We start from the raw sequence: 20998 nt of genomic DNA, 5'->3' as shown, positions 1-20998 counted from the left end.
AAATTTGCGACATCCGGGTACACTGTTTTGAAGTTACGTAATGTTTTTGCATATGCATGTCAATTCGGAAACAGCTCAAATTTGTGATATTTTGTGTAAATCCAATGCCAATTGTGTGGGGTTTTTTTGGTTAAATTGATACAAATCAGATTATTTCAACTTTTAATCATTGAAACTAATGAATTCTAAAGTAGATAGGCTTGAAAAAGTTGCTGAAACAAATTTTGGCGAAAAATCAATAGAAACAAAAGGTTTAAAAACAATAAAATATGCAAGAAATTAACAAAACAATAAAAAACAACAGAAATTAATTTTAATTGTGCTATTTTTTTGCAAGAAAATTGCTTGTGTCTCGACGAATTTTGACACAAAAATTTAGCAATCCTTCAGTCTTTTTAACGAAGCTACAGGTGATTTCACGCATAAATCTGCATAATTAATTTAAGCAAAGTAGAAAATCAATATTTTTCTATTGTATGATCATATAATCTCGTAGTTGACATCTGGCTCTATGATTGGGTAAATTTTGCAGCGATCGCGCCATCGGCAGCCGAGATCTAAAGGGGGGGTCCAAATTGATCCCCTCCCCCCAGTAAAAACTGGTCTAAAATAGCCCAGTTAGAAAAGGGTTAAAAGACAGCAGGTGCAAGTGTTTGAAGTGCTATAGTGGCTCAGTGGACAAGACCATGGACTATTAATCACAAGGTCCTTTGTTCAAGTCCCCTGGTAGCAGCAGTCGTTCCCCAAGGTATGGCACTCTATCCTCATTGCCTGGTCCTTCAGAAGGGACTTCTCACAGCTGTTTCTTTGCAAGTAATTATTGCTTCTCCAGCAGCCAAGTAGAACAAATTGAACTTCAAATTCAATCTTAGTACATTTTTGATCTGAAATACAAACTTGGTCCACAGGGGGGTGAGTTAAGATTTACTGGTTTCCTTAAATCATACTCCCTTAACCCTTTTTGTGCTAGGAACTTTGGACAGTGTGTACAATGCTATGGCGATTTCTGTGCCAGTCCGCACTCAAAAAAACAATACATACCAAAACAACATCTTAACATTCCTTTGGAGAGATATTAACCCTAACTAAGCCGGGCTATAAGGTAGATGATTTAAGGAAACACAGTAAATCTTAACACACCCCCCCCAGATCTCGACCGTCGACATCGCGCGAATTGTCAAGGGGGGGGGGGGTGGGGGCCTCGTTAGTGTTAAAACATCATTTTCAGCATACAGGTTTGTCAAATCTGTACTACTGGGATAAATTGACACATACAGACAAAACAAGTTGGCTGGTTAACCCGTTGAGGACGAGTCCCGAGTATACTCAGGCAAGCGTCTGTGGGAAATGTGTGTTGTAGCATAATCAAACCGTCCTCAACGAGTTTACCAACATTTGGGTGCACTATTATTGTGCTGCTGGTCTTCTATGGGAACGAGTTGTGTATGTACTGTGTGTATTTGGGGGTGGATCACTTCACTGGATACGCATCCTGCTCTTTACGATGAATGAATGAAGCAAGTTTGTTAATGTTTGTGGGTTGTGACTCTCAAACACATGGGACCTCCATTTGTGACTGTGCATCACAAAACCCAACAAAAAGTCGCACCACTTGATTTTACATGAGGATTCAAAAAAGGTGAAACGGGTCAACCAAATCAATCTTGAGTTTTCCATATTTTCTGAAAGAGCCATCCCTTTTCTACATCATTCCTAAGTTTGGGATTGTAAAATGAATGGGAAAGGGTGTTTTCAGCAGTTTTTCTACAACCTTTTTTTTTGTCAAGTACATGTAGTGAGATCAGGTATGTCCTAGAGGCCCCTTTTCATTTTTTGAAAATCCTTTGCATACTCTTTACTTTCAATTCTAATAACTTCTGAAAGGATAATGCTACTGCTTTGAAAGTTGAGACTAATCATGGGCAGAATGTGTTTAAAGAGCCTGCTCAATTTCAGTTTAATCTGATAATCCCTTCATTGTTGTTGATGCAGTTGTTTATATCAGGGAGGTGGAAGAAAGATGGAGATGGCACTCTGAGAGCTTCCCTCAGAGAAAAAATCAAGTGGTCTTACACCGATTAACGTCTTGAAATCCAACCCTCTTTCTGTGATAAATATGTCAAAATCTGGCCTTATCGGTTCACCCATCACCCTCCGGTGCACTAGAGTGACGCAACATGATCTCCTTTCCAGGCCTTCCATAAACACACGCTCGTAAAAATCGGGCTTTGAAGCGATGCGTGGCACCGACAATATGACGTCATATTCAAAATTTTGGCAGTCTATTACATTCAGTGAAAGACGTCCCCCTTCGAAAGCTACAACTTATGGCTCAAGAATTGGGTAGCGTGGTATGTCTATACCTTTCGCTGGTTCAGCAGACTGTGCTGAGGAGATTGCCGTTTGAACCAGCGAAATCGGTACACAAACAACGGAGTTACTGAGCAGTAAGTTTTGTGCGCTAAAGATGTCATCATATTGTTTCTGTATCGATTATGAGAAATCCCGCACATTTCTGCAATTTTTTTATAGTTAGAGAGGTAGGCCTGACCTTGATCTTCAAAATGATATAAGTTACATGAGCGTGTTCGGGCGTGTTTTCAAACAGTTCGAGTGTAAATGTAGTGCTTCATAGAGACCGAGGCGTTTTTTTTTTTTCGTCTGCACCCGAGCGAGCTGGGGCTTTTCAGCGTACTCGTCGGGTTGTTGTAGGGCCGCCGCGTAGGCGTCGGGACAGCGTTCGTTGCCGTTGTTTCGGTGAATTTGAGTTACTAGTAAATACATATTGGAATGGAAAGTTGAGTGTTAAAAAGTGTAAATTAGACATATCAGCCTTGATTATAATAATTTTCCGTAGAGAATTAAAGATGATATCTATAAAAGCCTAGATGTATGATGCTGTAAGTATATTTTAGGGGGAAAAACAGAGCTTAGTATACGGTTTTTCGCCTCACTCTCCCTCGATCATTCATCGGTAAATACCGTTAATCGGCTTGACTCTACCCCATGCTAACGTTACAAAAAATTGAATTAAAAAGTAGTAGAGTACACCTCTGGAGCTAGTAGAATCTAACGTTTAACAGTGGTTAGATTCTAGTTTGTGAAATACTAGAGTCTACTAGCTAGGACTAACGTTAGGTATGCTTTTGCTAGGCAGCGTACCTGAGGTGACGCTGCGCTATTAAACAGTGTCCTGAGCCTTGCCCTTGCCTTGGCCTCCAATTTCCAAGCCAAGGCCCAACTAACTTTCTGAGTTTCAGTTTCAATTGCAAATCAAATTTCGTTAAGTTGCTGTGTCAATGTGATTTTGAATTTGCTAAAAGCAATTCCTCCTCAACAAACTCGTCTCCGTCAAAATCACGATCGCCAGAACCACCACCACTGCTCACACCACTGCTTTACAGAATACACTCTATGAGTTCTGTGCTTACACCGTAGGACGCCATTTTATTCCCCGACCACAATGCATTTCGCGTCGTGATTTCCGCCACAAGATTTACGACTTGCAGTGCGCCGAGCGTGAGTAATGGGATTACGGGAGGGGGAAAAAAACGCTGTCGGGGCCTGTTGGGGCCACGCATGACTTCAAAGGAAACTCAGAAGAGCACACTCCATCTTTCTTCCACCTCCCTGTTTATATCCTGTTTTTAACCCATTCATTGCACGAGTCATGCAGGTAGCACCCTGGTTTGGTAAAAGGATTAAGTGCTTGAATAGACTCTGTACTTCAGAGCCTCTTTTCACAGCTGACACTTTTCCAGAGTGTCCTTTCTTTCCAATATCTAGGTACTTGTAGGTTAGGAAAGTCCATTTGTATTGAGTCATACATCATTTTAAAGCTTAGAGTCTGCTCTTTCAGAATCTGCCCTCAACGAAAAATCAATGTCTGGGGACTTTTTTGTTGGTTTTGTGATGCAGGGTTACATTTAATGTCCCCCCATCTGAGGAAGTGTTTTGCCTCTTTGAATACTAGAGGGGAAGGTATGATAACACTCATTATAAAATGGGTTCAAGAATGTCGCCAACTGGAAGCGCTGAAATGAGTCATGTGCTCTTGTATTAATTTCTCACTAACATGCATGCGGCCTGACGTCACAGTGCTTACACTAGCAGTGCGCACTCAATCAGTTGTTACAAGTGAGTCGCGCGCTTCTATACGCGCTGTCAATCCTGTAAACAACTTCTAGTTCGGGCTGCCGGCCGGCCTTTCTTGTGCATAACATGTGTGGCGTACGTCATACTCTTATACGTACAGTACTTATGTGCGGGATTTCCGAGCGCGACGTGCGTAAATGTTTGGGACGAACATCTTCGGACATCTTGATTCACAAAGGTACGTGAAAAATGCTGTTAGTTTTCGACCCATTTTATAAAACAAATGATGCACAGGATTATTTCGTGGCATTAGTGGAGATGCAGCTCACTCTTGGGTATTTACAATGTAGTGCAATATGCACTCGGCTTCGCCTCGTGCATGTTTCACAATTGTAAATACCCTCGAGTGCGCTACATCTCCACTCACACACTCTATCCTGTGCATCATTTGTATAACACTGCTCAGCAAACTCACTGGGCTTCGAACCCGAGCCATCTGATTGGCAAGGCAGATATACTACTGACCACGCCACTTCACTGCCTTGTCTTGTCGATTACAGGGCATTACAGGGGAAATTATAAGTCTGTGGGTAAGATCAGATTCTTTTTTTAAGTGCCATGCTTGCCTGAAGTAGAAAGGGACAATACCCAACTCCTGGCCAGACATAGTGATTACTTCTGCCTAATCCTCCCATTCAATCTCCTGATAGCCCAGGAAGGCTTAAAGAGATTAGTGATGCCACGTGCTTTGGGGTAAATATTGCACAACTGCATGGGAGAAAGCACCCTGTGTTTATTGCATAATACATTTCACAAGTATACTTGTTCAAAGTAGCAACTGAAAAAAAGCAATCTTTAGGAACACAGTGCCAAATCCTAGGTTGATCTAAAACTCAAAAGGGCATTCCTGACAATTTGTATTACTTCACATCACGTAATACATATTGAAAGCAATAGCACCATGTACGGATATGTGGGATTTATTGTGGTGCTTGAGCAGATAAACCAATACTGAGTCTGGGTGCCAAAGTCAAATTGTGGGCATGATGTTTTCTGATGGTTTTACCCTATTTTGGTGGTGCAGAATCCGAATCTGGACGATGCCACTCTTAAATCTTGAGGGTTTTGAGATACATGTACATGTATTCAAGATTTTCTATGTCCATTTTGATAGCGGTCTTGAATATCTCCAAAACCTCCATGATGCAATAGTTGCATCAACCAGATTTGGATTCAGCATTCAAACTTATTATCTTATTTGGAGGCATCTCTGAGGACTGTTACCCTGGAGCCTCCTTAGTGAGATTGCAAGCCATTTTTAGTCTCTTAAGTCGCACAAGTCGCAGCGACTGATCAGTCGCTGCAGTCGTGGTGAAGTCTCCTCCTGTGAGATGCGCCCGTGTGTATGTCATCATCCTTGTTCACTATGATTTGTTATGAACTTTGACAACACTCTTACTCCTCATCCCAATCGCTATAAATTCTGAAACTCGTACCTAGGACAACCAATATAGACATTCGCATGCAAAAGTCTACAAATCACTTAGAGGTCTCCTTTAAACAAGCAGAGAATTGCTATATATGTGTACAAATAAATACTATCATACAGAGAGTGATGGTATGTGTCTACTGTATGTCCTTTTTTTGTTTATATTTAACCCGTTGAGGACGAGTCCCGTGTTTACTTGGTCAGGTGTCTATGGGAAATGCATGTTGTAGCAAAATCAGTCCGTCCTCAATGGGTTAAAACACATATTAATTGCATTTTCTTTGTTTGTTCTTCCTTTATTTTCCCTTCTCCTCTTCTTCTACCCTCTCTTCCAATTTATCTTCCCTCCTCCTCCCCCACCTCATTTTCCTCTTCTTCCTCCACCTCCTTCCCTCTGCTTCTCATCCCCCTCCCCTTCCTCCTCTCTCTTCTCCTCCTGCCCGTTCTCCTCCTCTTCCCCTTCCCCCCTCCCCCTCCCTCCCCTTTATCCTTATTACTCACACAATGTCGACTCCGATGTTCCTGAATGCAGACACCACAAACTCCCTCACGGAGTGCACAGCGTTGGTTGCTATGACGAAGTCCTCCGGTTCTGGTTGCTGGAGCATCAACCACATAGCCTACAAGTCAGCGTCGAGGGAGCAAGGCGGATGGAGAAAAAGACAAAAGGAGAAATTAATGTAAAGCCCACATGTACGTCATATTGAAATGTCAGCGAATGCATGCTTCGAGAGACGTGGTTAAAACTATTTGGCCATACGCTATTTCTCAACAGTGCTATGCTCCGAAATGAAGTTGAAGGGCGCTTACAGCACTATTGAGAAATCACCGAGGGTAAATAGTTTTAACCATGGCCCAAAAGAGAGTAGTCAGCATTTGTTTCATATACCACATCAAACCCAATCTTAACATATTCGTGGTAAAATAAGGCATTGAAATGAAGTTGTCAAGCTATCAGTTGGAGAAAACAGAATTATATTAATAAGTATCATATCAGAATGCGCATACAACTATACACATTTATGTACATGTATACAGCATGTAGATACACATGTACGTGTGCAAGATAAACTTACACATCATGTACATGTATGCACATCTTGAAAAACCACTAGATGACTGCTAGGCAGTATTGCAAAATTTCTACACTTTGTACCAATCAGAATTGATTAATTTATTGAATGAGGTATATAGAATGAAAATTGTAGACTGTCAATGAAAAATACTGCATGGCATACAATGTACATGCACATCGACAAATGAGCATGAAGCAGATTTTTTTTGCCCGAATTTCCTCTAGTTGCCTAAAGTCAGAAAAGTTGTAAGTACTATTTGTACATGTACAATGTATGTGTAGGTGTGTGTGTGTGTGTGTGCATCTGACATGATTACGGGGCACTGCATTCACAATAAATTATCTTTGACAAGAAATACATCATGGAAGAGATGAATTTCTGCGAAACATTTCGTATCACCACTTCACTTCAAATGTGCATTTTGTCCACTCGATGTCCCCAAATACAATGTATCTGCTTGCATAATGTTAAGGTAATGTTGTAGGTGTAAGAGAAAGGGACTGGAATTTGTTGTGACATCTTACGTGGATGTCTTGCCAATCACAAGAGCAGGCTAATCTCAAAATTTCAGAATATGCCATAACCAGTAGTTGTCTGACTGGAAGTGGTATGAGGGGTGTATAGCAATCACCCCCTGAGCAATTACCCCAGACCCTTTCCCTTCCCCATACCCTAATCTTGAACCTAATCCTAACCCTAACCCAAACTCCAACCCTAAACCTAACCTTAACCCTAATCTTATCCTGACCCTGACCTTATCACTAAACCGTTTTTTTGAGGGGGGGGGGGGTTGGTGGGGGAGGGGGGTGGCATGAGCTTAACATATCAAGCACATTACAAATATCTTGCAGCCAATATCTCATCTATGATCTGATTAATTCAAAATAATCTAAAAGGGAGGGAGAATATTTTGTTTTGCTTTGTTTTGCTTTGTTTTGTTTTGTTACTGAGGCTGTTCATAAGAAAGACCCCTCATTTGATTTGTATTCGATATTGATAGTCAAAGAGATTGAAAAAAATAGAGCCAGCCCAGGGTTTGAACCCCCAACCTACTGTGCAATACAAGGCTGTGGCATTACTCGAACACATTCTCCATGAAACGATCCTCTGTCTATATGGAAACAATATCACGCATAGACTGCATTCACTATCACACATGGTGCTTGAGATGTCACACGCTCTCTTGGATGATAAAACACCTAAAAACATTAGTGCCACCCCATTGGTTGACCTGCTCTTTCACTACTGCACATACACGACAAGTACCGCTGCATGCAATACAAGGCTGTGGCATTACTCGAACACATTCTCCATGAAACGATCCTCTGTCTATATGGAAACAATATCACGCATAGACTGCATTCACCATCACACATGGTGCTTGAGATGTCACACGCTCTCTTGGATGATAAAACACCTAAAAACATTAGTGCCACCCCATTGGTTGACCTGCTCTTTCACTACTGCACATACACGACAAGTACCGCTGCATGCTTCGCTGGCAAGCGTGCAAATACATTGTACCGTCGAGCAGTTTCGGAATCGTTCATGATGACGTCAATATCCATGTACATTAACTCCCGTCTACAATGCTCTTCATCCAACTCCCAAGTTTCCCATTTGCCTTGACCCAATCAATGGCTGTCATTGCATTCAGGCCTTGGTTCGGACAATGCCTGTGAACACGCGAGGTGCTTGTATAAAACAAATAATGAATGGTCTTCATTAACGTGCACCAGAACAAAATTTTGCATGTATGACCATACGCTATTTGTATACCGGTGGTACTCTATATAATCAATTCGTGATTAAATCAAATTGCACTTGGTGGGACTCGGGTCGAGTCTAGCAACATTAAAATCGGAAGAGGCGGGCAGATAAAGTCACATGACAATACCTTTTGATGATTCTTCGAGTCATACGCACTTGTAATACAATGCAAAATGTATAATTGACAAACGTTGTCAAAACTGAAACGAGAAGTTGTCGTGCATTATGCAAGCATTCTTTCTCTTTTAAAGAGGGAAATCCTTGAATGACGTAAAAATAGCGCTGCAATGTGGAGAGAAGGAGAAGTACACAAACAAGAGTTTTGTATCCCAAAATAACTCCACGTGGGAGCGCATCACAATCTATAAGTCTGTAAACCGAGTCCTCAAGGAGAACAGCTCAAAATAACTCCAGTTATGGAAGAGTGGGAACGCATCGAAACACGAGATCGTCTCAATGGCATCCTAAATTTAAACTTCATCCACGATAACTTTCAAAACAAGTCACAATCTCTCGGTTTCGCAAGAGTCACTGGCATCTGAATTTCGCAATGTCTACCCAACTGTCATTCTTACGACGTCTCTGCGACAGGCGTGTCTCACAATTTCTGGGTCACAGGTCGGGTTGGATAATGGTCCTTTTGCCCATCTACAAAGTAGCATTGCTTGCCAAATGCATAGTAATGATTTCAATAGTTCACTTTCTATCTGTACACATGGTTGTCCGTCTCAATGTAATTCTTCTTATTTCTAAGGATAAGGATTATAACAAAATAAGATGTTAATTTTGTTACCCTTCCCAAAACACTAGGCCACTAGTTCAACAGAATGAAATTTGTGCAACCTTACAAAAAAATTATGCCTAAATAATACTTGGCCTTTATTTCCTAGCACTGAAAGGACAAACACAAAGGGTCATACATGTTGAGTCGATCACTTCCTCATATAGGATACCAGTCAAACCTGGAATGTCTGCCTCCAGGATAAGAAGGAAAAGAAAGAAACAGATACTTCACCTATCAGTCCCTCCTTGAACTTGCAGTAAACGCATTCCCTCAACCTGGGTAGTCCTTGTTTGCGATCGTCATTTTGTAATTTCCCACTAGCTTTCCTGAAATAGCATGTGCGTAACGTTGGATCACACTACATTCACTGGTGTCATGAAACACAGCTGACCACTGACGGGCTTCGCGTTTCCTTTTAATATTCCCCTATCTATGCAGTGTTTTGCCACTAGATTCGGGGCTAGTGCGTGTGGGGGCGCTATAATGATTACGTCACGATGGCAATTTCTAGCTCTCGGTTTCCCGTTGCGAGGTACGCTCGTCTGTGATCAAAATGGCGAGACGCTGGCAAACAATCTTACAGTGATTGTCATTACACCAACCACATCACTAGATGAAATCAGGGGAGAGATGCCCGAGATTGAATATCTCAATTTTCAAATCTACGGCGAAGTGCGTGCATTTAGTAGATCTTCTCCACAGGTGTCTAAAAGTCTCAAGTAGATACTGCAAATAATGATCCCTAATAACAGGATGCTGGTATTGATAGCGTTCATCCCACCAGCAGTCTGTGCGATTATGTAATGTTTCTATGTCTCTATAAACTCATCTCTGTCCAGAAACGCTGTACCTACATTTCCTCGTTACCCCTCCTTCCTCCTTCCCCCTTCCCCCTCCCCCCTCCCTGGAACCCCATCATAAGCTCTTGCTACAAGTGCACCTTTCAGGGTTGCTGTTTGTGCCTGATTCGCTCTGCTGAGCTGTTTTTGGAATATTGACTTCATGCACTGACTGACTGAATTCAACAGTAACCAATGATGCTTAGTGAAAAATCACCAAAGATATTGCCCTCATTCTACAGTGCACACGTATATTCTTCGACACATCACTAGGCATGTACAGCAGCTACAGGTAACTTCACCCACTTAAGATGGGCCAACTTTGCTATACCGGTAACACGCATTTCCCAAAGACACCTGCCCAAGTACACATTGTACTTGGGCAGTTCCATGACTTTTGCTGCTGTGACAATTGCTCCCATGAACTATCTGCTCACTACACGTACAATTGTATGCCAAACATAAATTCTACTCACAAAATAACCCTAATCCTAATCCTCACATCAGACTAAACCTAAAACCCTACCACAACCCCTACCAAAACCCTACAGTTTATTGTCTTGGGACTAGTCTTCAAGGGGCTAAAAATGCTAGAAAATGTAATCCTTTCCTCCCTATCCACTACTTTGGAAAACTTGAATACAAAATGATAATGATAGGCCTGTATCCTGGTCCTGTTATACAAAGCCTTCTTCATCTTCTATCCTGCCTCCAGAGAAGGACTGGTACTGAATTATTGCACACCTCTCTTCATTTCATGCAAACCTCTCTTCATTTCATGCAATGTTGAAGATGAGCTTCTGTGTCTTGTTTTAGATGTTTTTCTCTTTGCAATTTTTCAAAATGTGTAACACAACTGTCAGCTTGTATGTTTGATGTTGACAAAACATCCAAAGTCTTCATCTCCTATTTGACTCCAAGGAGTGGGTGGGCGGGGGAGGGACAAATAATGCGCATCATTAAAGGCATTAGTAAAAATTACCTGCACAATGTACCTTTGGCACAGTCTAACACGTCTGAGGTGATATAATGCAGCCGAGGGTGTTTGGACTATTTCCAAGGTACCGTGTGTGGGAAATTTATACTAAAGTCCTAGCAATATGATAGGTATCATTTGTTTTATAAAATGATGAAGCAGATCACTATCATTTCATAGAGCACCCTTATCATGAGTAAAAGAAATGATGACATCTCATCATGATGTGAAAGTGCAATTGACCGGTCATTATAATCTACTAATGACCGGTCATGGGCAATATCAAGTGTTCATCAAAACAAATGCCTGGTCACATGTATGCAACCAATCATTTGATTAGAATCTACTTCATCATCTTATGACATACATGTATCATGTGATACCTTTCTCCCTATTAAACATTCTAGCATAATTTGCTCTCCCCTCTCTTCAGTGTCTTCTGCTTCTGTGTTACTGTAATGTCACCAAAAAACAGAGATGGAATTTGGGAGACAAGATTTCCGCCCCATTCCCGCGTCACTAGGCGTGGCCCTCTCACCTCCACGTAGTCGCGGGCATGGCCCCAGTCTCTCTGCGCGTCCAGGTTCCCCAGTTGCAGCTCCTCCTGCTGACCGAGCGAGATCTTGGCCACGGCTCGCGTGATCTTCCTCGTAACGAATGTCTCTCCTAAAAAGACACGGACACAAACACGCACACACACAAAAAGAAAGAAAGAAAACAAAAGATTTTAAAGGGGCACTGGTAACAAGATGATCATCATTTCTAAATGTATGTCACGATCAGGGAGGCTCTGAAGCATGGTCAGGGAGACTCATGTTTATTGCTTGCATTTCAGCAGGAAGAAGCAATTCCCAAATCAAAAAGACTATTACATTCTTCTGTGAGGACGTGAAGAGATATCTATATCTAAGACCCAGAAGTGTAGAGATACCATGGCAGTGGTAGATCCAAAGAGGGGGGGGGGGGGGGGGGGGGCGCATCGGGCACGTGCCCCCTCTTTATTTTTTGCTAAAACAAAATAAATGAAAAGAAAAAAATGGGGGGGGGGGCGTGGGCTCCCCTCTACTTTTATAAGGGCGCCTCCCCTTTACAGAATTCCTGGATCCACCCTGCATGGAGTGGGAAGGCTGGTATTTTTTGCTAAAACAAAATAAATGAAAAGAAAAAAATGGGGGGGGGGGCGTGGGCTCCCCTCTACTTTTATAAGGGCGCCTCCCCTTTACAGAATTCCTGGATCCGCCCCTGCATAGAGTGGGAAGGCTGGTCCGATTTGGTAAGATTCCCATAACAATTTCTGTACAGTTGTATCACTGATCTCTATGTAAGTACACATGCAGCTGAAGAACCTAAACTTTAGTTGACTGTTAACTGATGAGCTATGTTTCGAGGCACATAATTTGCTGACTAGTGCTATTTGTGTTTTTTGAATGTACCCTGGCGGGCAGCGAATGAATTGGGCCACCCATGAATCTCTGCGGTTACCGGGTCTTTAATGGGAGCCTCCTCAAAAATCAAGGGGACTTGGCAGCTCTGTGGTAAAAGACAGAAAGTCAAAATCATGAATTATATGATATCATAAAACATCTGCATTGGTGGAACATTAAACCCGAAATGGCCTTATTTTTACCTAGGGTGGCCTAGGTAAAAATATTCATCCATGTGCCCCTGTCATTAACATTACCTAAGCACTTCCAGGTACAATGGGCACAATGGCTGACTTGTATTTGACTAAACTACTATAAAAAATAACCTTTCATAATCACATTTTATAGTTGATAAAATTTATGCCCATACAAAAACTCATACAAAATTTACTCTGAGAGGTACACACTTGTAGAAGATTTCCCCCGAGGCAGATCATTATACATGAAACAGTCTTTAACTCCAGCACAAGCCAGGCCTTACCTACTAGCTCTACCTAAATCCCTTAATTCATTATGAATGAAAGGCAAGCAAGCCTGGATTACTACCCATTAAAGTTGTAAGTGCCAGCTTAAGGGTATTACAAAAGAAAAGGGGAAAACACGCTCTATTGTACTTGCATTTGTGCCTGAAGTCTCACCTGGGGGGAGGGGGGAGGGGGGAGGGGGGAGGTAATTGACTCTTCCTATTGCATGCTTTGTTTGGCAATTGGCACTCAAGCTGGAGTGCTTTTTTCGCTGATTGGTGTGGATGTCTGGACACTCACTGTCAATGAATGCAGATTATCTAATCCCCCCTAATCCCCTATTGTGTCATCATGCCCTTCCTGTTTGACTGAGGCACGTTGCTACACCTGAGTGGGCTTGCCAGATTTATAACTGGGCTGAGTTTCAATGGATTGCTAAATGCTGGTTAAAAAAAAACCAAAGAAAAAAACAAACAAACTTGGTATGGGAAAGCTAAGAGTCTAGGCACATAAAGGGTTGATCAGTAAGAGAATTCACTAAAATACGAGACTTTCTGAAACATTCCCTTGAGAGTTGTTGGCAGGAGATTATCTGTAGTTGGGCAAACAGTACATGGCTATGATACATTTTTTAACATACAATGTATCTGAACAAATTTTTAACAGGCGTTGCACCGGTTACAGCTCGTTATTCCGAAGGTTCGTTATTCCGAAGGCTCTTCAGTCCGAAGATTCGTTATTCCGAACGTTCGTTTTTCTGAATTTCATTTTCGGATGCACAAATCTTCGGAATAACGAACCTTCAGAATAACGGCACAAATGTTCGGATTAACGAACCCTTTTTCATTTTCGGATTAATGAACCTCTAGGTTTAGGGAATTTGCGTGTTTCGGATTAACGAACCTTCGGAATAACGAACCTTTGGAATATCGAACCTTCGGAATATCGAACCTTTGGAATATCGAACCTTCGGAATAACGAACAGCACCCGTTGCACCTGTCTGCACAACTACTGTTAAAGTTGAAATTTTTACCGTGCAGAATTTTTTTACGCATTTCGCGAGATATAAAACCACTGCAAAAATAAAAGTTCTCAAATATTTTTGGTTTGATATGCACCAATATTTCATCTCCATTCTGCAGAAATGAAAGCACGCCAAATTCATTTTTACCCGCCTGATCGAGAAAAATTACTCACATGTAAATTTCCGGTCTGACAGTATCTAAGATGGGTGAACGACACTGTACATAAAGCTTAATATTGCACTGAATAGTACCCTAATCACCTGACAAGCATGCACTGAATTTCCTCTAAATCTTGGCCAAATTGTCACTTGGTTGAAAAGGTACTGAAAAAAAAAAAGTGCACCAGCTAAAATTTATGCATACAATGTATATCCATCATGTTATTGATGCTCTATCCACAAAAACCACTACAATTACTTTATAGCCCCATTGGTTATCACTAGCACTTTAGCTTGCCATAAATCACTCAACAACACAAAAAAAAACTCCCAGTGTTTAACTTGTAGCTGCCCCCTCCTTCTCCCCCTTCCCTCCCCTTCCATCTCCCTACCTCCCCCCCCCCCCATTGTTGGTCATGCCTACCAATTCATTACTTGTAACTTCAAAAAAAAAAATGACTTTAACTACTTCCTCTGCAGTCTATTCATTTGTGTGTGAGTGTTTTTCTTTTCTAAACAGTCAAAACTAATTGCTTGCCCCTGTAACATTTGTGCTACTAGACTCGAGGCTCTGAGCATCCCCTATTTTGCGACACACACGGATCGTATGAGCAGTGCCGCTGCACATTTTGTGCGCACGATTCGCGTTACATATGGATCATTCGTGCATCACCTCATCACGTTCTGTGCACACATGCGGTCGCTGAATGCTCAGTTGGGCAGCGGGAAAAAAAAGAACATGGCAAAAAAACGCCCCATGTTCATGAGAATGGCTTCCAAAAGTGATCCTGACAATCACCATTCTCCCATTGTGCTTCACTTGGAGGAGCAAGAATGGGTGGAGCTCCCACTACCATTCGGGGTAAAACCATAAAATTAGGATAAATTAAATTCTCCTCACTTGTGCACTCGCACGGATGATTGCCAGGAATTAAACTTGCTGAAAAAAAAAGAAGCTCGCTCATGCACATTAATTCATATATATGCAAAACTGTAATGCAGACAGGCTTAAATTCACAGCGTTCATGGCTCATAAATCCTTATCAGAAATTTATGGGATTTAAGTCACTGCATTCATGGCTCGTAAAGGTCCCAATATCATTTTACACCCATTCTGTTGTGATGCCAATCAATATATAATTACAAAAAAATTACAACTTCATTTAATTTGGGGGGTATAATTATGCAGAGTGACAGTTTCTAAAGGATGGGCTTCACTGATCATTGATTTTTAGCCTTCTGTGTCTGATGTGCATGCCACATTGTAGCTAAATAACTAATGAACAATGAAACATGATTTGTTTTGGGTATTTTTCTTTTCCTGAAGGAAGAATGAATGGTAACAAATGTGGTTAACTGCATCTGTGGTAAGTATTATCTGGTTGTTCATGACATATATTTTAAGCAAACAAAAATGAAAGCAAACAAACATAACCAAATTTGACCTACTTCATGATATTTGAATGTCTACATCTACATGTATTTTGTTAAACATGACAAAAAAATAAAACATAAAAATGGTAGACTCTTGATCCTATTCCCAATTGCATTAACCAGAATAACAATGAACAGATGATATTGGATGGTTGACCTATTCATCCATCTATCTACAATGTACCTACATGTATATATCTATCTATCTACCTATCTATCTATCTATCTATCTATCTATCTATCTATCTATCTATTTATCTATCCATCCATCCGACCATTTATCAATCTTTCTACAGCTATCTGTTTACCTATTTAAATATATCTACAGTGTATCTACACTGTCTTGTACATTTACCAAACTATCTATCTACAATGTATCTACCTATCTATCTATCTATCCATCTATCTATCTATCTATCTATCTATCTATCTATCTATCTATCTATCTATCTTTCTATCTATCTATCTATCCATCTATCTATCTATCTATCTATCTATCTATCTATCCATCTATCTATCTATCTACCCACCTATCACACACTATCAACATGTATCGATATCTCACTGTCTTCTTGTTTGTTTCAATCTTGAAAGACAACCTTAACCCCAAAGCAGTTATACACGGGAGATGTCCCTGTACCTCTACGTGGACTCTCGTGGTTGAAGAGGATTCCGTTGCAGGCGTACATGTTGTAGGCCTCTCGGAAGTTGACGGTGATCCAGTAGGCGTAGAGCTTCGCCACTCCTATGGTGGTTGCAAGAGACAAAAATAAGAGGAATACATGAATACATATGGCTTATCAAGTCAACTGCCTTTGCTGAAGTCCAGTGTATACTGTGGATGCTGATTAGAAGAAATGCTTTCTTTAATTCCTTCCTGTACCAATGAGTCAAATATGCACACATTTTTATACACAACCTATAGACAGAAATTGAATGTGACACACAGAGGGTCAGAGAGCTTTAAAAAGTTTTTCTCATTCTTTTTGTGATTGTAATTATCAAAGATAAGAAACTTGCTATCATGAGAAATTCCCCAAGTGAAGTCTTCAGCTTTAATAGTACGGCAAATATCAAACGCCCATGAACTAAATAAATTCTGTCCTGGAAAAAATCATGAAAAACGAGTGTGTGGATTATTTTCCCCTTGTCAGCTGTTCATACACCTCTGTATTTATTCATGTTTCTATCAGTTTTTTTTTCTCGTAGTAGCAGCGCACAGTCAAAAGACTCCATTAAGTGTCCCATGTCATCGCACAGTCTGTCAATCATATGCTGCACACAGGGCTGTGTACAGAGTACTGAAAATGTCAAGTATCACCCCCTGACCTTTGCTCTGATCTGACATTCCTTTGTATCTGGATGACATGCGTAGATATACATGTACATACGTGCACATTCTGACGGTTTATTGATCTACTTGTGTATTTGGAAGTGACATGGCATCACGCCGCACTGAATGTTCAAGTTAACACATACATTGTACAATATACAGTTGCACAATGTACATAAAATTTCTGCATGGAACAAACTGCATGTATTGCTGTGCGGGCTTCACTTCGAAGTCAAAGACGGCGGTCGGGTCTTCCAAAGTCACCCCCTCTTGAGGCAAGATAATGCCAACTGGGGGAGGCTTGCGTGATTGGGCCTAATGAGCTGCACCACAAGTATTGTTCATTTGCTATGTTGCGCTCGACTCCTAGCTGTGCCCCGAGGCGACATCATCTTCCCCGGAGGCCTGCTCCTGACAGTTGTAACCATGGCGATGGCAGCTATTGTCCACACTGGCACAGTAAATATTACATGCGCGTGGTCAGGACATTGTAGGCCCCCCCCCCCATAGCCTGGTCGCTCAGCCATTTATAACCTATGTTTTGTTTGATTTTTGAAATGGAGATTGTTCCCTGTATTGCATACAAACTATGCACATACAGTGTACACATTGCACCGTAAACTGGCCCGTATTTCAGTAGCAATTTTACCATACAACAGGACTGAACAGAAGCCTACTGGTGCGATGTGTCTTTATCCCAGTGTGCATTCAGTGCATGCCAACACATATGTAAACACGTTGAGATATAATTATGACTACATACGTGGACACAAAATATGCCCGCATCAAATTTTGTGCCACATGTATGCTACAAGAACTTGAAACAAAAAGAATTAAAAAAATGACTTGGGGATGTTGCCACCATTCAACGCACATCGTACATCAGTGTGCGTAGCATGATTAAGATTGATGAAAAGCAGTCACAATAACATCAAAGACCAGCAAAATATAAACACGTCCCACATTGTAATATTTATATTACGTTTGTACGTCGAGACTTTTGATGATGTACAAACACTGGACACATGTTTACATTGCATTATCAGTGGGGCTTCAGTTCCATGTATTTGGTATGACAAGACAACCACACAGTTTATTTTACATAATTACTCTCTTGTATTGTGCTTTCTATGAAGAAGCACTTAGAAATGCTTGGACTGAGCACCATATCGTTATATTATATTTCCTATGTGCTATTACGATTATATTACAGACAACTGTCCTTAATCAAGTCATCAGACTTTGTGTATCTATGAATTTATCTACAGCTCCTTAAAAATAAAGGAAAAAAAAAAAGAGAACTTTTGATTGAAAGAATAGGTTTTAAGCTGAAGGCACATGAGGATATATTCTAGAATGCCTAATTTTTCAAGTAAGAAAATAGTGAACCACACGGGTACATGTATGATTCACCGGTGGATCATTCTACACAACAATGAGCTTTATGTGGGCCAAGCTACAGAGTCTAAGACTCCAACAGACAAAAAGACAAGACCTGATAATAGGCCATTTCCCCCTTTAACATATTCTCAACAGAACACGCCATTGTCTGGCACTATGTCAGGGATTTTGACCTTTGCACAACAGGAGTTGAGGGGGTGGGAAGAGGGGGTGGGTGGCTAGAAATGCAGAGACTCCAACAAATTTTTAAGGCATAATCTACCATTTGCAGATGAAACAAAAACCAGCATTAATGCTTTTAAGTTGTTCTAAAATGTGAGTATGGGATAGAAACAACCACTGTAATTTTGAATCTGTATCATTAAATACACAAAATGTGAACAGTAGTTATAATAAAATGTTTCCAGACTAAACCGTCTTCAGTTATGCAAGGAACCAAGATTCACGAAAACAAAATGCACATGAAAGTTCCTGACTACACTATGGTGCACTGAATGCCAGTGGCGATTCGCGACAATTTCATGCCACAAATATTTCTGGTTTTACAGTACTTAGTGACCTTAGTTCCTGCTAAAATTCTTATCAACTCTCCAAGAAAACATTTTGTGCCACACACAATGTACGTGTAAATGAATATGACTGAAAATTAAAAGGCTACCAATCAGTGACTGAAAACATACACTCTGTAGCAGATAAAACATGCCAAGAGCGATTTAGTGAACCACGCTTTTATTGAGAGAGAGGGGAGGGGGGGACGACGATTGTATTATACCTCCATGGTCCTATCCACTAAAACCCAATCATCAGTACTTGGGAGTTTTAGAATTACTTGCCTAATTGATTATCACACAAATTTTCACTTGGTATCTCAGTAGCATGCCTACAATGAGAGGAAATAAGCAAAATTCAAAAATGCAAAGAGATTGGTGCTTTAAGCCACTGATGACCGACACGAATGCATACAGATTGTGTGCCAGGACCATGTATGGATTACACTTGAGAGTTAAGGATAATGACAAAATGATAACGAATTGACTTTGAGATCACAACGCATAGATATCATCTCTTTGCAGCACTACACTCCCTGTGACCTAGGATCGATGCGATGCGAGGCAACGCTGACCCCATTCTGAGGGGAGTTGTAATACAAAGACTGCTTTCCCCTCCAAGTATGCGCAGTACATACATTGTGGTGATGTACATGGCCTCAAAACCTGCATTCTAATGACATGGAACTGGAGCAGAAATAATGCATGCATGGATATTTTGTTTGTCTTTTCACCTTTTTGCACACTGATTAAGAGACACACCGACCTACTGTATGGTGAACGAGCGATGAAATGACTGTACACACGGCTATGTACTTAACGTATGTTTACATTACCCAGTGCTGCAACATCTGGTTGTGATGCATATGCAACCTAAATATGTTTTTTTTTTCTCTCTTTTTTTTTTTCAATCTTGTCTGTCCATTTTCTGCCTCTGCATCATCTGGTACATCTTTTTTCTCTCTTTTTTTTCTCTTTTCCCCGTTTTTGTTTTAGTCTTTTTTCCTTTTCTCCCTCTTTCTCTCTTTTCAAATCAAACTCTGGAGTTAAATGCTTGCCTAAAATGGTCTACCAAATATATATATATATATCACTGGCAATTAATCTTCCTCAGCTGAACAAACACACAAACACATAAATTGAATTGATGAATTACATATGAATTAATGATTAGGTGAAAATCCCTGCTTTTACAGCGCACCTACCGCAGGGATCGAATCTGAACATGCTGTGTAATCACTCCACTCTCTGGGATAAAAGCAGATTGGTTGCATTTAAACTTTCTGCTGCACGCATGCTCAAAATCTATCACTGAGATGACCAGCTCCTGAATGGGGCTCCCACTGCTACAACGTACACCTGGTTAGAAAGGAGTGCATACACTGTATGATCAAGTGGATAATAGTGTCTCAATAGAAGAACTTTAGCACCCCTGCTGGGTACAAACTCTCCATTTCATATCAGGAGTGAACCTCATAGGGCCTCCTGATCACCAGACCTTAATACCAGCATGCTGCATTAACTGCAAACTATCAAACGATGGTGTGTCTTTCGTGCTTGTGTAAGATTTTTTTTTTTTTTTTAAGAGCAGCTACAAGTGTTGCACACTGTGGAGTAATAACCCTTAACATCGAGCAACACACACAATAGAAATGAGGCAGATCGGTCGTCATTACCGTACGGAGATCGCGGGTAGAAGGGCGTCGTCTCCTTCTGGGGGATCTCCTGCACCTTGCCGTACATCTCGCTGGTGGACGCCTGGTAGAAGCGCACGCTGGAGTCCAGCCCGCACGTCCGGATTGCATCCAGGAGCCGCAGGGTCCCGACTCCGTCCACGTTGGCCGTGTACTCCCCCATCTCGAAGGACACCTAGGTGTTGGCAGAGCCACGGAGGAAAGGCAATCGATGGTAAAACAACAAAGATTTGAACACATTCAAATTTTGACATCCCTCTTCCACTCATTTCACACTCTTTTTGACATCACATAAACATTCTACCCTTTTTGCCTTGAAACACATCTGTTTAACTACTGCGATTTTTACACTAGTGTGACAGTATCCTTTTTGCTTTTCTCAGTATATAATGCATGGTAATTTTGCAGTGTATTTCATTACTACATATTTCCATATTTCACCATTTATTTTTTTTTCTTCACTGACAAATTGTATAATGTACAAAGA

General features: G+C 41.0%; 1 protein-coding gene across 1 annotated transcript in view; it reads right to left on the bottom strand.

Moving 5' to 3' along the window:
• The window catches only part of LOC140233331 (GDP-mannose 4,6 dehydratase-like), a 113807-nt gene that overhangs the window by 48932 nt on the left and 43877 nt on the right, over window positions 1-20998 (bottom strand). The window contains exons 5-8 of the mRNA XM_072313440.1: window positions 20494-20686; window positions 16176-16280; window positions 11568-11695; window positions 6086-6204 (exon numbers count right to left, since the gene is read on the bottom strand). Of these exons, the coding sequence (XP_072169541.1) occupies window positions 6086-6204; window positions 11568-11695; window positions 16176-16280; window positions 20494-20686 (545 nt within the window). The remainder of the gene's footprint in view (window positions 1-6085; window positions 6205-11567; window positions 11696-16175; window positions 16281-20493; window positions 20687-20998) is intronic.

The sequence above is a fragment of the Diadema setosum genome, chromosome 9 (genome assembly GCF_964275005.1).
Source record: "Diadema setosum chromosome 9, eeDiaSeto1, whole genome shotgun sequence".
NCBI lineage: Eukaryota > Metazoa > Echinodermata > Echinoidea > Diadematoida > Diadematidae > Diadema > Diadema setosum.
The sequence above is the reverse complement of the archived record's forward strand: the minus strand, read 5'-3'. Positions and strand labels throughout refer to the sequence as shown.